The following is an 18,143-nucleotide window of genomic DNA, read 5'->3' on the forward strand; positions in this document are numbered from 1 at the left end:
ATCTAACAAGAAATGTCAGAGGAGAAAAAGTTGAAAATGTTAGTTGTACCTTAAAGAACCCTGCTTCTGGCCCACACCTGTCATAAACATTCCTGGCTTTACCTATAGCCATGATAATACCTTGCATGTTCGGGGTCAGCATGACCTGCCACAAGGGATTTAAGGTAAAAGTTTTGAATGATTAATATTTTAATGACCAAATTCAATATGCTTTTAGTCTCATGCAAGATAAAAAACAACTTAATGCATGCATACATTGAAACGGCACATTTCAATACAGATCTGGTGTGCATATTCTGCAAATCAGACATGGCACGTGTATATATTTTTACTGTAACAACATATGATTAAAGGAAGCTTACAAAAAAAAATTGAAAAACTGTGTCAAGTACAATTTTAAAAGTTACGTGGTCAAAACTTCTCAGGAAAGGAACATGCATTGTTCAGCATTAGTATCCATCAGAAACTGCATACTGAATGAGTGCTACCCATGGCCACCAAAGGATAAAAAAAAACATATTAAAAAAAAAAAAAGTGTTTCAAATAGAAAAATCACCCAATCACACTTTATACATACTATACTAAACATAGTAAACTCCACTGCCTGTATTTTATATGTAATTCAACATCAAAATAAGGGACCCATTACTGCAAATGCAATTGGTCCCCAAAGCATTTGCAGACAAATGCTTAAAATTCAACCCCAAAACATTTAACAAACACAAAGCCAAACATAAGACACACATCTCACAGCTATTCACATCAGTTATATACAATCACTTTGATACATCTAGGTCACTCAGAAAGGCCTTTCCCCTTTGTTATCTGTAAGCAAAGAAAAAACAGTCCCTCTCTCCCTGCCCAAGGTATAGCTGGCGCAGCAACTGGCACAGCAACAACAGCTGGCCCTTAAGAACAGAAGATGAAGAACCCTAAGCTCTCCGGAAGAACTTCCCCACTTACAAAAAGAACGGGGAAACAGAGAAGAAAGTTATCACCCTCTAGAAAGACACTGGCATGAGGACTACAGTGAAAAAAAGAAAAAAAAAACCAAAAAGGTGGAGACTACACATCTGTGAGGAGCCAAACTCAGCGTGATGATGTCAATTAAATCATTTTATTCCCTACTCCATCCTCCCAGTTACAACTGATCACAATTACAGGGCAAAATGGCCTGAAATATCCCTTTGCCTAGGGAAGCAAAAGCTCCCCAAGAACACATACTCAGACACCTGAGAATACGGGCTGCACCAGCACTAACCCCAACCAAAACAAACATGGAGTAAGCAGTGTCAAGGCACAACAGTTTGATGACCTGGCAATGTTGCTTTCTGCCGCTAAAACAGGGTAGCAGAAAATAATGTCTTGGGATAACATGAAACTCATCTGTTCCTCAAGTAGTTCCAGGTACACGAACCACCCTGGGTCTGAACTGATTTTTTTTTTTTTTTTTCTTAAGCTTTGGAAGAGTCAGCTCCACCAGCTTCATCAGTTTCGGGTTACTTCCATGGATAATTTAATCCCTGAAGTCTGAAAAGCTTAACCTTGGGAAATAAGGGTTCGGACTTGAACATCAGCTTTATTGGACTGACAAGAAAGCATAAACATTAAGAAAATCACTCAGTATCCTGTTACTTTTTAACTAATGTAGTAGACTGCAGCCTGTCACCAGCATTTCAAGGCTACATGGCCTAACACAAACACTCAACTTCCACAGCTAAAAAGACAAATATACCTCCAGTGTAAATGCTACATGCAAAGCGTGCCCAATTAGAGTAGCTAGTGCTTTCCTTTCATATTTCATTACACATTAAGACATTGTTAAAGTTACAAATCGCTAAGCATTTAGTTTTGCAGAAATCTGTTAGGTGTTACAATGTGCAAACATGCCAAAAATTCTTATCAGGCAGCACAAGAAAGCACCGAGGAGGAGCGGTGCACACAATTGCAATCAAATGTACCTCATCGTCATAACCCCCCTCCTCTGACTCAATCACAAAAGTCCCTACATCAGGGATCGCCACCTCTACAACTCGCTGGTTAGGAGCTGGTTGAGCTGGGGCATTATCAGAGCTCTGCAGAAGAAAATCATTATCAGTATGTGTGTGGGGAAATAAAAAAAAAAAATCAGAATAAAAAAAAGATAAAATTACAGAGACACGCAAACTGACAGGCTGATGAAGTAAAACAATGTGCACTGCTGAAGTTCTGAAAAAAATTATAAATATCACATATTCTTTAATTACTTACAGTTTCTTAATTTTAAGCAGTCCATTTTAAAATTAAGCCATAGTTATTAAAAGGATTTCGTTAGTCCTTTATTCACTAACATCTTTACAGGTTAGTATGCCAGTATTGCAACTCTAACGTCCATTACAAATTGAAGGCAGTTGTTAAAGGATGAGTCTGTGAACTACCACTTCTTTTCATACATTCCACAAAAAAATTACTAAATATAACTGAAGTATCTGATGAACTCATCCTAATGGATGGCAACAAGCCAAAGGCTAACATTTCCTGATGCTCTGGAAAAAAATACAAAAAAGCCTCCGGCAATTATAGTGTTTGAAAGAATATTTAGAGGTGCATTATGATCAACAGGTGTATTTTTTTAGAAAAGTAATTACAAAATTAGGGGAAGATTATGTTAGGCACTGAAATTCTTGCTATGTAAAAGTAAGTTTTAAACAACAACAGAGACGAATTTCAGCTCCTACAGTCTATCATTGTATAACAGCCAGTTTACATTTGCAGAACTTAAACCTTGACTCTAATCTAAGCAATCCCAGAGTGCCATGCCACTTGTTCTGCAACTATTACAATAGTCTCATTTTTAACCAAGATTCCAGAAACACACATAGTATCTATTTACACCCAGCACTGTATAAATACAAAGGAAGACTGTGCAGAGGGTAGAAAAAAAGGACAAAAGGGCAGAAAATGGACACAAATGATCACATGGTGACTAACCTACAGTCCTGTTTGTTACATGTTCTGATGTTGGCTTTCCTTCTTTTAAAATGTACAAACAAAAAGTGGAGGAAAGGAATATATGCCTGCATGTCAGAACGCATATGGAAGTAGAAGAATTAAAAAGCATTCTGATACAGTGAGAAGGAAGCACAATTCTGCCTAAGTTAAATTTGGGTACACAGAGAGCAACTTTTAAACACTAACAGAGTACCTTCAGATTAGCTAGAAATTTGCTTTAGATTCTAACAGCTGAAATATATTTGTTTCTAAATAAGAGTTTGCATGATTTGGGGTTTTCTGTTTTTATTTTTAAAGAACCATCCACCTTGTTGCAGAACACTGCAGTGAAAATATCGGAAAAAGACGACCTGTATCTGCCTCGTTAAGCCTATCATGATGTTCCCCATGCGGTTCCTCAACCACAGTCTTGTAAAGTCCTAAGGCTGATCACTGTGCAAATTAAAACACTTGATCCCTGGAATCAAGTCTGCAAGATTCTTCCACATCCCAGCGGGATGGATGCCCACAGACCCTAGAAAGAGGACAGCATCATGGGTTTGATATCTTCACAGCTACCTCTTAAGTTGGAGGTAACTCATATTAAACAGGCTCCCCCTAAGCTTTTCTGTGTTCTGACAGCTCAAAAAAGTCAGATATGCAGTATGCTAAAGCATTAGTGGTAGAGCATCTTTTCATCAAGGGTTAGATTCGTTTGCCCATTGGCTTTGATTTCAGTGTAGCAGATAAAGCACGCTTCTCTGCTCCCCTGACACCACAGGAGAGAGGGATGGAAAACACAACAGGTGTAAGAGTCAGCAAATTGTCATGTCATTTTCAAAGGCTTTAAGAGGACTTTCCTGTTGGCCCCAAAGATATCTAGGGCTAGACTGCTTTTGTTTAACGAGTATTCATACCTGAACTTAAGAAGCACGCTTCAAATTTTGCACAAGTATAAATTGTCCATGTCTCTAGTGGTTACTAGGGGTGCCTAAGGAAGCTATACTGTACATTTCCTTATGCATGCAGTTCCAAGACAGATGCATGTATTGCTTTAAAGGCACTTGCTTTTGTGGCAAATACATTGGGTTTTTATCTATATACTTAAAAAGAAGTATAAAAAATATTTGCTGAAAGAAAAAACTGTTAAATATTAGTTCATTAATAATTCATGAAGTTCCAATTCCTCTTAATATTTGTTGTATGAAGTGAAAACAGAATCACCCAATACTAATTCTTATAACCATTTTAAGTTAACATATGCATCTGATGAATCAATGAATGTAATTTTCATCAAGTTTTGAATTTGCATTAAAGCTACAGAATACTGCTGGAAAAAACCCTTATTTTTGAACGCTACTTTAACTTCCATAGGTCTTTCAAGGGAACTCAGTTATACTGTTATCTTTCTCAGACAAAAACCTGAATGTTTAAAGCAGTATTTTTCAAGTTTTTTACATGGAATGTCAATGTTTACTCCTCAAAAATAAATGGAACCATCTAACATTTTTAAAAGATGGTGGGCACAAACACATGATTTTCACTTGAACAATATGCTGTACTCTTGACAAGTACTTCAGTCACATAGAGGACACCTATCATAGGTATTTTCTCCTACTACACCCGTTACTGTAATACACACTTTCTGGATGGACTTTAGTGTTGGACAGTCGCTGAGGAAATAGCAACTTTCAGTTCAAAGTTTCCACACACACACCCTTTTATCAGCTATTATATCATTTTCACTTTCAAAATAAAAGCAAAAGTAGTACTTCAAGCTTCAAAATATCCTCACCGTGTCCATTATAGCTTCTGGACCTCTGTCTTCTTGTTCAGCTAAAGCTTTATTGATTGCTTGTACAGAATCTTCTTTTAAGTGCTTTGAAAGATCAGTTCTTGATGGCTGCTCTAAATATTCTGGTTCTCCTGCTTGAACTTAGTAACAGAAATAAAATAACATTTTTTTGTGTTAGCATAAGCATGAATTTTGAATTGGTTAGTTTAATTTAGATGACTGTCTCATAGATAAAGTAACCCACACAGAAAATAGGTCACGCCATTCACAAACACAACTTCACACCAGTCTGTGTCTCAAGTAATTTTGAACACTTTCATATAAATGGACCCATAAGTTTATATTAGGAACAACAGACCCATCCTGTTTATAGACTTATTAAGGCTTTTGAGTGAAGGGCGCTCATCAATCATACAGCAGATGACTGAGAACAAAGATGAGTTTCTACTCGGACTTTCTGTGGGATACAGACTCAATGTATGGAATGATCTACAGCCACTTGAGTGCCAGATGTATTTTTCTTTCACAAAATAATCAATGTATTATATTCTTCTGATTCAACCGAAACCGCAAAGTTTCCCCCGCTTGAGAGCAGTAAAATTGATCAGCAATATTGACTTATATTCCTTACGTGATGAAAGCAAATATTGGCAGTCAAATAAAATATTCATTTAGCACTTTCCATTACTAACAAAAGAACTAAAACCAGTTTCAAAGTGTTTGTGAAGTCAAAACATATAGAAGATGAAGTCAGTCTCCAGAGAGTTTGCAAAAGAGAAATGTCATTAAATCACTGCACTTTTTACATTCAGTTTGTAGTCATAGATAGTTATAAGAAATATATGCTCAGTCTTAATGACTCAAAATACAACAATAAGAACATCTGGACAGCAGTCTCACTATACATATCCATCTTGTCATCTTTCACATAATGTACACACAGCCTCCTGTAATGGAGCAAAAGGTGGATGTAACCTAAAACCTCACAGGTTTTTCTGTGTCAAAGCAGTGATATGTTTTACAGTCAGATTGCCAGCGGTCTTTATTAGCTAGGCTCCTAACAGCACTGGCCTCACTGTTGCTGTTCAGAGCCTTTTCCACAGTTTTAACGCCCTCGTTTCCACATAATAATTTCTTAAGTGGGCCCTACTATTGCCAACTCTATTCAATACGTCACACCAAATAACTCTTCTCTTCAGACATAAATTCTGTCCAAATTCAAAATGAGAAGGTAGGTCTTCTACTCAATCACTCTGAATAGAAGAATATGTATCACTTATGGACTAATAAACTTTCCAAACAGACTGGTGAGACCTGTTAATTACCTGTCTTAAAAGGCCAAAGTTTCTACAGAAAAAAAAAAATTATTTAGTAAAACCTAAGCACAACTGTGAGGGGAAAGGCAGAAGAACCAACAAATCTTTTTTTCTTTAAATAAAAAATAAAATGCAAAAAAAAACCCTACAGATTAAACTTCAAGTGTAGTTACTTTGGACAAGTAAATAGTTATAGTTCAAGATCACACAAATTAACTTGTTCTTCCTTTCTTAAGCTGCAAGACAATGTATACAAAAGCCAGTGATTTTTGGTTCTACTCATTTTACAAACAGGTAGAAGAAGCTAACCTGGAGCAGGTGAGGGTGCTGGTGCCCTGGGTATCTGAGATAACAACTTCTCCTGCTGTGCTTTCTGAGCTAGTTCTGCATCCCATTCTTCGAGTTCTTTTTCAAAACGTTTATTGTCTTCCTTGACGTAATCCCTTAGATCAGAAGGTAGTGTGTCCATTCCAACAAGGGTCTGCCCCGTTTCTTTGTTAAACTCCTCTAGGGTAACATGAAATATAAATTTCAGAAAAAGAAAGAATAGAGGAAAAGAAAGTATGCTTAACAAATTTCTTGAAGTGAATTACTGGAAACGTACAGGTCAACAGCAAAACTCTAAAACTATATTACTTTTAACTGGTTTTATTATCTTTCAGGGACTCCTCTGCTACCGAGACATACTGCTACTGCTCTTGCGATATTTGGATTATATGTTCTTGGGCACCATCAGATCATTGCCATTTTGAAAGATGAGCCTTTGGGTCTATGAGGACCCTATGATTATAAACATTCCAAAAAAAAAGTCACAAAACCCCCACTTGTGGCTTGATCGTGTTACTGACACATGGAGTTGGACACAACTCCACTTCCCAGCAGAAAAGGGGAAGGAGAGCGGGCCTACAGGGATTTGTAAAGTCAATTGATAAGGACATCAGCTACACGAGGTAACTTTCTTTTTTGCTTCGAGAATGCTCCCAGCCCCCTGAGCTAGAAGACAGGGAGCAGAACGAAGCCACCATAATCCAAGGAGAAATGGCGATTGACCTGCTACAGCACTTAGGCGCACACATGTCTATGGGGCTGCATGGGATCCACCCAAGGGTACTGAGGGAGCTGGCAGAAGTGCTCACCAAGCCACTTTCCATCATTTATCAGCAGCCCTGGCTAACTGGGAAGGTCCCAGTTGAATGCCGGTTAGCAAATGTGATGCTTGTCTAAAAGAAGGGCTGGAAGGAAGATCCAGGGAACTAGAGGCCTGTCAGTCTGCCCTCAGTGCCTGGGAAGGTTGTCGTGCAGCACATGCAGGACAACCAGATGATCAGGCCTGGTCAGCATGGGTTCATGATAGGCAGGTCATGGTTGACAAACCTGATCTTTGATGATAGGCTGACCCACTTAGTGCATGAGGGAAAGGCCGTGGATGTTGTCTACCTAGACTTCAGTAAAGCCTTTGACACCGTTCCCCACATTATTCTGCTGGAAAAACTGGCTGCTCATGGCTTGGTCAGACCTATGCTTCACTGCGTGAAAAACTGGCTGGATGGCCAGGCCCAAAGAGTGGTGGTGAATGGAGGTAAATCCAGTTGCTGGTCAGTCACAAGTGGTGTTCCCCAGGGCTCGGTACTGGGGCTGGTTCTCTTTAATATCTTTATCAACAACCTGTACAAGGGGACTGAGTACACCCTCAGTAAGTTTGCAGATGACACTAAATTGGGTGGAGTGTTTATCTGCTTGAAGGTAGGAAGGCTCTACAAAGGGATCTGGACAGGTTGGATCGATGGGTGGGGCCAATGGTATGACATTCAACAAGGCCAAGTGCCAGGTCCTGCACTTGGGTCACAACAACCCCATGCAGTGCTACAGGCTTGGGGAAGAGTGGCTGGAAAGCTGCCTGGTGGAAAAGCACCTGGGGGTGTTGGTCGACAGCTGGCTGGGTATGAGCCAGCACTGTGCCCAGGTGGCCAAGAAGGCCAGTAGCATCCTGGCCTGTATCAGGAATAGTGTGGCCAGCAGGACTAAGGAAGTGATCGTCCCCCTGTACTCGGCACTGGTGAGGCCCCACCTCGAGTACTGTGTTCAGTTTTGGGCCCCTCACTACAAGAAAGACATCAAGGTGCTGGGGCATGTCCAGAGAAGGGTAACAAAGCTGGTGAAGGATCTAGAGAAAAAGTCTTACAAGACATGGCTGAGGGAACTGGGGTTGTTTAGCCTGGAGAAAAGAAGGCTGAGGGGAGACCTTATCACTCTCTACAACCACCTGAAAGGAGGTTGTAGAGAGGTGGGAGTTGGTCTCTTCTCCCAAGTAACAAGCGACAGGATGAGAGGAAACAGCCTCAAGTTGTACCAGGTTTAGGGTGGATATTGGGAAAAATTTCTTCACTGAAAGTGTTATCAAGCATTGGAACAGGCTGCCCAGGGAAGTGGTGGAGTTGCCATCCCTGGGGGGATTTAAAAGACAGGTAGACGTGGTGCTTAGGGACATGATTTAGCAGTGTTTTTGGCAGTGCTAGGTTAATGGTTGGACTATGATCTTAACCTTAACCTTAACCCTTTTAACCTAGACAATTCTAGGATTCTAATGATCTCTGCAAGAGTATCCTAGGTCCTGGGGAATCAATCAGCTGTAGTTGTCCCCCAGCAAGCAGGCCTCAGACTTAATTAGAGTGGCACAGCCACCCTACAGAGTCCATAAACCCTATGGTTATAAGTCCACTACCAATCCGGCAATCTAGAAACGTCAAGGTGAATTCTGGTTCTTATTTAAAACCTGAACAAATGCACACTCTAGCTTTCTGCCCTATGAAAAGACAGGAACATGAAATTTTTCCACCACTTGTTATTGATTCCCCGGACATTTTAAGTCAGCTCCCCAGCAACCATTATCAGACCCCACAACAGTCATGCTAAGGGATCTCTGCCCTCTCTCCAAACACTTTGGAAAAAGCCTGATAGTTACATACCACTACTTGACTTGAAAATAATTTTCCCAATCCATGTATTAGTTTGGTTTAATGTGGGTGGTAGGGCTAAATTATTCACATTTCAATATACTGCATAAAGCTTCAAGTTTCCATGCTCCAGTAAAGTTCAGAGTTCTGAAGCTTATGAAAAAAAGCTACAGAGGGATTTTTGTGTCAAGAGGGTCATTTCTTTATTTTCATATTTCTGTTCTAATCTTCAGTGAGATACCTCCAAAATTCTGAACAGGTGATCACCTGGCTAAAATGTTTACAATTCAGCCAACTTAGTTTATTTTGCTCTGTTAATAATGCTGAAACAATGGTTTTCTTCATTAATCTAAAAGTTGAAGAGCAATTGTTCCACCCACAAAAACAACCTGACTAATGATTATGAGCATAAATAGAACTTCCAATACTTATTAAAATAATTTTAAAAATCTGGAAATCCATCTGAAAGAAGCTCACTTTATCAATAAATTCCGCTATTCTGTATCATGCAGAAAACATATCCATAACATTACCTTGTATCAAGTATTGTTCCTTATCATTGATATACATTAAACAATATGCGCTGGCACTCCTGTAACTAGGTTGATTCCTGTAACCACCAAAAGAGTCCCGTTCCAACTCTTCCCACGTTGACTTTGTCACAGAAATATCATTGTATTTCATCCATCTGTTCTGGTGGTGGTCATAAATATATGCCCAGTAGTGTCCCGCATTAGCTTGACCTTCATGAACTAGCACAGCATGCAACCTATAAGGAACCTTAAAGAAAAAGAAAACCACAAAAAACAAGTAACGCAAAATGTCAAACTCTCCTTACCAGCATTTAGTTCCTACTACTGGCCAGCAACAATAGCTACATTAAATAGAAGTAACAAAAACAAAGTTAAGCAGGATCAAAACATGACACAGGAAAAACAGAAATAAAACTAGAAACCCACTAAGCAAAAGGACTTTGAACTATTTTACTTACCCCTACCAGTTACAAGACATCTTAAAAACATTAGTGAGTCTATAGCACTAATGTCTACTCTGCTGCCTTTACTGCCAGGCATTCCCTTTTCTTAATTCCTTAATATGCCTACTTTCCTCGGATCTACAAAAAAAAACAACCCTCAAATGCATCAGCCTTGAGTACTGAGTATTCCCTTGCTCCAGTTCTGACCTGGTAAACTTTTCCTGAAGTCTGGAAAGGCATAGGCAAATTCAAGGTAATCAACTCTGTGCTTTCTATGTGCCAGTAAAAGAGTTTATTTAAAGAAATATCTGGGAGTTGAATACTTCCTTAAAAAAAATCTTGTAAAATCCTTACAGTAGAATAGGAACACAACTTTTCCCAGTACTTTAAATGTATCAGCAAAAGCAGTACTAAGAGAAAGATTGAACACATGAAGAGGTCCTCTCCTCCTCCTAAGGCAAAGAAGGAAGAGATCAGTTTTTAGGATCAATATAAAAAGTATCCCAGGTTACATGTGTTCATTGACAAGTAAGAAGAATGGTGAACTTAATTTCTATGTAACTAGTTGGAAATCTGAAGGAAAGAGAAGCAGAATGAGCGCTTCCTTACTTATAAGTCTTTTAAAAGCATCTTAGTGATTGGCTTGTTTTCACCCGCTGAAACAGCACACGCAACATAAAAGGGAAAACTGATCTTCCCTGCTATGCACAGCATGCCTGAATGACAGCAGCTTAGCTAGGATAAAGAACTGAAACGATCTTTTACTGGTGTCACAGTCTGGACTGCAGATAAACGGTCTATTTAACATAAGGTGTACTAAATATCTGTTGCAAATATAATTTGAGCACGACAATAATTAGTAACCATAAATACATACGTAACTATGACTTGAGAAACTCCTGAAGTCAATTTTAACCTGATCATTCTCTTCCAGGTTACATGCAAGTGCTGGAGATTTTGCAACCCCCCCCTTGAACTATAAAGCTGGCTGACTGCACAGCAGCTGGAATCAAACAGACTGTCATCCCAGAGAACAAACCGTACTGTAAGTCTCCCGAACACACATATACACAGCAGAAATCCTAGCAAGTCCTTAAATATGAATGGTCTGGGGTTTTTAACATCTGTTATCAAACCAGTGTGAAAGCCTTCTTAAAATGATTGCAAGTCCATGCAAATGCACATAAATATATGCAAATCCTGATTTAAAAAAAAAAAAAAAAAGGTAAGTGATGTCTCTTTAGACTTTGACAATAAAATTTCCTCCCCCTAAAACAGGGCATTAAAATCTCAGCTGGATTTAAATCATTTTACTTAAGACCATGCTAACTGGGTCAGCTTGAGGGCCCCTACCCTTTGCTCCAGCTCTGGAGGACCAGTAGTCAGTCATCCATGCTGAGCTTCCAGGAAGATTCCCCACAGAGGTCTGTGACTGGACGACAGGCGAGTTCACTGTCAACAGGCATCTCTTGCAATAAGCCATTACATCAACAGCAATTAACGGTACAGGGCAACACAACAAGCAAATATTTGGAATTAAGCTGCTCAGCTTACACTTACTACTGAAACAGAAACGGAGCTTCACCACCCTCGTCACATGTAGCTACAGAACAGATATATCAAAGCTGATATATCAAAGATGAATTCCCACAGGAAAAAAAGGGGTGTCTCATTTCCTCACAGCAAGTTCACACAGGGAGGGAAATACTCAAATAAGCAGCTGATGAGATCCATTCAGGAGGATGAGATGAAACAACAAATTCAGGAATATATATCATGTGACAATTTGACAAGGGTTTTATGGACAACTGTAGTTCCCTCAGAATCAAAGCAGACGCAAGAATAAGATTAACAAATTCTTAAATAATTCATATAAAGACTAGGAAGCATCCTGCAATATAATGCATTTTCATTGAAAAAAATAGTATCTAGTTTTATGTGCCCAGACCTTTACCAACTCACAGAAGAAAAGCTTACAGTCCTACAATGGCATCATTCAGAGGAAAAGATCAATACTGTGAAACTGCTCCCAGAGAATGGGGCTATCCAGTCGCCCAGATACAGACATAGGCAGGGGAAAAGTAGACACTATATGTACCTGCCTCCTTCCCATTGTGCCAAAACACCCACAGGGACAAAACTAGCTGAGCTGCAGAAGGGCAGCCTGTGATTTCAGATGGGTTCAGTAGTTGTTCCCTAACAACGACTTAACACACACCACTACATTCAGGCATGGCACAGGAACCCCCTCTACAAATCTATATACCATCTTCATCCTCCTCTGTTTTTGGAATTCTGTTTCAAAACAAAAACAAACAAAAACTCTACTCTACATTATGCAAATCTGTACTAGGACAAAGTGGTTTACTAAGTAATCTCCTTTTTCCATTGTAATGATTGCTGACTTCCTCCAACAACACATACACCAACAAAAGGTAAGCTATTTGGATGTGAGATCACCAAATTACTTCATTTTACTGTTAGATGACATGTAGCCTGTAGCCTTCCTGTTATAACACAAGCATTAAGGAAAAAAATGCCTGCCAGTACAAGCTTAAAGAAAGCCATCTAGGCAAGTCTGCCTGAAATCCTTAACATCAGAGTTCAGCTGCCAGGAACTATTACAAGCCATGTACAAAATGAAAACATACCTCAAGGAAAACTATAAGCTAAACAGATCTTACTTGGAAGGAAAATAGTTCTTTTTCCTAACAGAAAGTAACAGAGGAAGTAATCATTAACCTTAAAAGCTGTCAAAGTGAGCAAACATAAGTATGTGAACATAACAAATACCATGGAAGCCATGACTCCATGGTAAAGCATTCTAAAAATGCTGTTCAGATTACAGATCATGAGAATCTCCCTAAAAGGCAGCTTATACTAATAGTCAAGGTTGTGACTGAAACTAAATCTAGACAGAGCTTTAAAAAGGTCAACAAAAACAAAACAAAAACAAAAAACCCCACTGACATTATTAACTATAAATTAAAATCAGAAGCCTTGAATACTTTAGTATTAGTATGGAAATTGCAATACACAATTGCAATAAGCATTGACGTATAAAAATAATAGTTTTTTGTGTCTGATGTTTTGCCACCTTAAAGCCTTAAGGCTACCTAGCAATATGGTCAAATCAGGGTTAGAAAAATGTATTGTGTTATATGAAAACTGCATTCAATTCAAAAAAGCAGATCAGAGATAGAACATATTTGGGCTTTTCATCACACAGTTGCTTAAACTTAAGTATGTCATATGTTATACCTGTTTTACGTCACCTGTAAAATATTGTAACGCTGTATTTCATCTGACATTGCATAATTAAAAGGTTTGCAAAACCCATTAAGACTTTCCAGTGAAATTTCTCAAACCATTATATGTAATCGTTGTATACTTGCTCTATTTTCAAGCATCTAAGAACTTTTTTTGAAGTGACAAAAAGGATCTATTTTGAATTATCTCACGCAGAAATTGTACTTACTTGGACCATTGTTTTGTCAGAGTACATCATTTCAATTGTCCGATGTATTCTAGATATACTTTCTTGTAAGTCTAAAAGAAAAATAGAAAAAAGAAGCTCTCTTCCATGAGGCTGCATAATTGCACATGGCTACATCTTTATTTTTTCTCATTAAAGGCTCAAACAAGGGTACATTTCACATTTGGTGCATCTGTTCATCTATCTACATGCCAAATACTAAACCTTCTCAGATGATAAAAGCAGAGAGAGCGATTCGTGACACACCACTGCTCATTTCCTAGAGCTCAACCTAGCCCACCCCTACTGGAACAACCACTTCCCTTGTTTCCCTCAGAGCAACAGAACAGACTGTAAGCTCTACCCACTCCAAAAAGCCTTTGCTCAGAAATTTGCTGAATTTTCCCTCATAGAAGGGACTGCTCTACCCTAACTCCCCCACAGAGCAGCCACTATCACACTGACAGCTCAAGCACATCCACAGGGACATTCTTTGGTGTGGATCCCACCTCTGTTTCACTCTACTCCCCCCAACACCATGCACACAGAAACCCGCATTGAAACATTTGTGTACGCCACGCTCAACGCCCAGTTTGCATCTTCAGTTTATATACCTCTGGTCTACTACAATCTCTAAGTGACTTCCCTTCCTATGTGCTGGAGATAAGTTTGGAAGTATGAAACAAACAACTCCGCACGCACGCAGACATTAAGGCCTTTTCCCCCACTTCCAGAAAACCTTTCCAAGAGCAAATGCATTTCCCAGCTTGTGGCATTACCTCTAGTGTCGTTCTCTACTTCAGTCCTCCAGCGATGTAAACAGCCTTCTAGGACAGACAGCTCTTCCTCGGTGATGTGCCTTGGTGCCGGATGCATCGGCAGATCAGGAGGAATTCGTGATTGTGTGAATGGTTTATGTATTACTGATCTTTGTACAGGAGATGTGCTTGGAACATCTGAAGATGAAGGTCCCTGCTGCTCTATTGTGCTGCATTCATTCAAAACATGAAATACAAAAATTGAATCATCACATATACAAAGTAAAAGCTATACCATAAAAATAAGCTTTTCATCTGAAAACAGAAATTTTAAAGGTAATAATTTCCTACAATGCAATCCAGGAAAGACACCTACAGTGTCAATATGGAATTACTATGTAAATTCTGAAAACTTTGTGGTGTACTACAAATTAGCACAATAACAACTCTGTCTGCCATTACCAAAAGACAACACAATCGGAATTGGATCAGTCAAGCCACAGTTTGCTTTACTCAAAATGCTATTCAACCCTTTCAAATAATGTGATACAAGTTATCACTGTGGTTTGAAACATTTACTGCCAAACTGCAGAGAGAAAAATCACAGTAGCTTGTCTTATGCCCTATTGACCATAAAATCCAATAAATACAAGTTCTCCAGTTAATAAGTTCTTCACATGTCTTATGCTTAGTAGACTTTCTTTTTCCAGTTGCCTACCTAGAACTTATGTTAACTGAACAGCAACAATGAAGGGATCACTGATATTTACGGTACACTAGAAATTTAGCACCAAACCATCTAAACTTGTTCCAAATATGTCTTGTAACTCAAACAGCAAAGCGGCCAGTTTAGGAGAATTCTACAAGAGCAGCAGAATATTAAATATTAACATGTGTTACAGATTTTTCTCTTCCCATAAACAAGACCACCCTATATGTAATCATATGCATAACAGAAATCTGAAGGTCTTTCTAGCAAGCCTCTGACATTTTACTTTGTGCATGGCATCATGAAACAGCCTGGGGAACTGGGCTTCTTCAGTAGTTTAGAAAGTTCTGAGAACAGTAAGAGCTGACCATGTCATTCTACGCAACATGTCATTTTGTTTCTACAGATTAACAAAAAAAAGTCGTAACACTTACATTTTGACAGAACAAACTTCCTATATAAGATTTTGAACAAAGTATATTACTTTTGATATTGTATTTCATGCAAGCAATGGTAGCTTTTAGAAGTTTGTCTTATCAATCATCAGTAAGATGACATTATATCAGTATGACATCTGAAATCTTTTAAAGGCTTTTTAGAGTCATTTACTTCACTTCTTTGAAGTACAGAGTTAACCATCTTGACTGTCCCAGAACCTAGAACCCTACTCTCTGAATGCAATATAAAAAAATGGTCTGTAATAAGCTGTTAGTGTCTACCTAGCCAAGTCCTATCCTAAGTTATACTCCATTAAGTGTTACATAGTCACTAGCTTCAATATAGAGAAAACATTATTGGACCTTTATCTCCCTGATACTTTGGCGAGTCTGTATTTAAAAGTCAGACTGTTAGGTTCCTGACAAACTCGGTGAGAAGTGTAAGCTGCAAAGCAGAATAGGAGCCTAATTCCTAGGTAAAAATTAACAGATAAATCGTACACTGGGAACCTTGAAGCTCTGCAGCACATACGTAGAATCATAGAATGGTTTAGGTTGGAATGGACCTTAAAGATCACCTAGTTCCAACCCCTCTGCCATGGGCAGGGACACTTTCCACTAGACCAGGTTGCTCAAAGCCCCATCCAACCTGGTCTTGAACACTTCCAGGGATGGTGCTGCCCAAATTCAGATTCTTAAACAATACACTCAGGAAGCACTGACCCCACCAGACATTGTGCCTATGTGGAACTGTAGGTGGAATCGTGCTTTGTTTGAAAATGGTAATTTTCCACCTAAAGACATTTTTATAAGCGCATAAGACAACCCCAGATTATTAACATTTTGGTTTATTTATTTAAGTCTGTCGTGTTGAAAAATACTTCTAGGAAGACAACAGAAACTTTATGCTATACCCCTTCGGAGATGCCCAGTTGTATTAATCTGGTAAACAAAGCAGTTAAACTTCCAACTGGGCATGACCGGCCTCTCACCTTGGAAGAGCAGGAGGCAGCCCTTACCTGGGTGAGGTCTGGGCCGGCAGTGTGCCACTGGCAGGGGCACTAGCACCCAGGTCATCGACAGGAGACGTGCACACCGGCTTGCTGGAGGCGAACTCCAAGGCATACTGCAGGACATCTACCAAGGGGAATCGTTTAGGACCAGAACCATAGCTTAAATATCTGTTAACCACAAAACGTATTAATGCCATGACTCTCATATACAAAAAAAAAAAAGAAAAGAAAAAGGAAAAAAAAGGAGGGGGGGAAGATTTTTTTCTGGTTGACTGCAATTAAATAAAGCAAGCCTTTCCTAGCACGTTTCATGCACCAGAACTACCGCGCTTATACCCAGTTTCCAAGGAAAATGGTAAAAGAGAAGAGATACAGCAGGGAAATTTAGAGCAAATAACTACACACAAAGTACACAGTTGAAAGGAGTTATTCTATGTAGCCCATAATATTATTTGCATTCACACTGGGAAGTTATCTATTGTACCGTTCTAATCTCTGCTGTAAAACCGTGAGGTACTCTTTGAGTCTCTTGATTTCATCCCGTTTAATTCTTGTTATTTCTCTGTTTTTGTGCATATACCTGTAAAACATGAAAATTAGAGAGAGATGTCAGCCCATCATATTCCAACACTGAAACTGAGGTCTGTACCCATCAGCCATGCTATTTAGTATTAATAAAAACTAACCCTCTTTAGAACCTTTTTTACCTACAACACGTTAAGCAGTAGAACAGAACTGAGAAGAAAACAGTAACCCCTTCAAGCCTCCCTTTCCACAACTTTCAGAAAATGCTTTATCCCCAGTGTCAAAAGCTCCGTTCATACCATTGACATGTTGTATAAAAGTATGTAAACACGTAGTAGAAAGCTTCTAAATTAAGTGGTTTAAGTAGCAACCACGTAGCAATACTCTTGTTTCACTGTTTAGGCTCACAAATAACATTCAGCATCTATCTGAAAGCCGAGTATTTCACTTCTACATATGAAAAGCATGCACTGATGTTGAGAGTCCTTTTCAATCCATGCAGTCTACCTGGAACACCATGAAATATCTGACTACTCACCCTCTTTCCCAAATGGACTCAAACACTGATTTTTCAGACTATTTTGCCTGTGTATACAACTACCTAGCAATAAATTAAAGACTGACATATACGCAGGTTTTGGCACAAAGTAGCAGTAGGTCTTAAATTGTTATCTATGTGAATTTTCTGAAACAGATGAAACCCATGAAAATTATAACTTGTCCAGCTAGAACAGAAATTTACTGTGATTTAAGCGAGTACAAGATGCACCAGCAACTTTACCAAACTCATGAGATTTAATTCATATTCATACTAGGACTTCGTTGATAATATTATACTGTACCTGTCCAGATACAAAATTGGAGGAAACTCTAATTTGTTGTGTATCTTCTCTGGTCTCCCCAAAGCCTGATTAAACTCAAATCTTGATAGCTCAAAAGTTAAGACAGGAGGAAGCTCAGTGAACCAGTGCTGAACGAAAGAAAAACAGAAAACCCCACAATGAATGCCTTCCAATAGCAGAACTTTAGTAATAATGTTACAATACCGGCAGACTGACAGCTATGGGAGAAACTGGTTTTAGAGGGTGGATCAGCATAAGCTTTCCAAAGTTCACATCTTTCACCTTCACTATAAACACAGACCATTTGTCACTCATGCTGCACCAGAGCTTTTCAACTCATCTATCGCTATCTGCATTAAAGCAGAGGAGGGAG

At 39.0% G+C, this 18,143-nt stretch overlaps 1 protein-coding gene across 1 annotated transcript in view; it reads right to left on the reverse strand.

The window, feature by feature from the left end:
• The window catches only part of USP25 (ubiquitin specific peptidase 25), a 195,101-nt gene that overhangs the window by 13,054 nt on the left and 163,904 nt on the right, over nucleotides 1-18,143 (reverse strand). The window contains exons 11-18 of the mRNA XM_009883868.1: nucleotides 17,771-17,898; nucleotides 16,888-16,983; nucleotides 16,410-16,571; nucleotides 14,266-14,474; nucleotides 13,490-13,560; nucleotides 9,569-9,815; nucleotides 6,391-6,588; nucleotides 4,766-4,905 (exon numbers count right to left, since the gene is read on the reverse strand). Coding sequence (XP_009882170.1) covers nucleotides 4,766-4,905; nucleotides 6,391-6,588; nucleotides 9,569-9,815; nucleotides 13,490-13,560; nucleotides 14,266-14,474; nucleotides 16,410-16,571; nucleotides 16,888-16,983; nucleotides 17,771-17,898 — 1,251 coding nt within the window. The remainder of the gene's footprint in view (nucleotides 1-4,765; nucleotides 4,906-6,390; nucleotides 6,589-9,568; nucleotides 9,816-13,489; nucleotides 13,561-14,265; nucleotides 14,475-16,409; nucleotides 16,572-16,887; nucleotides 16,984-17,770; nucleotides 17,899-18,143) is intronic.

This window comes from Charadrius vociferus, unplaced genomic scaffold, assembly GCF_000708025.1.
Source record: "Charadrius vociferus isolate BGI_N301 unplaced genomic scaffold, ASM70802v2 scaffold414, whole genome shotgun sequence".
NCBI classification, from domain to species: domain Eukaryota; kingdom Metazoa; phylum Chordata; class Aves; order Charadriiformes; family Charadriidae; genus Charadrius; species Charadrius vociferus.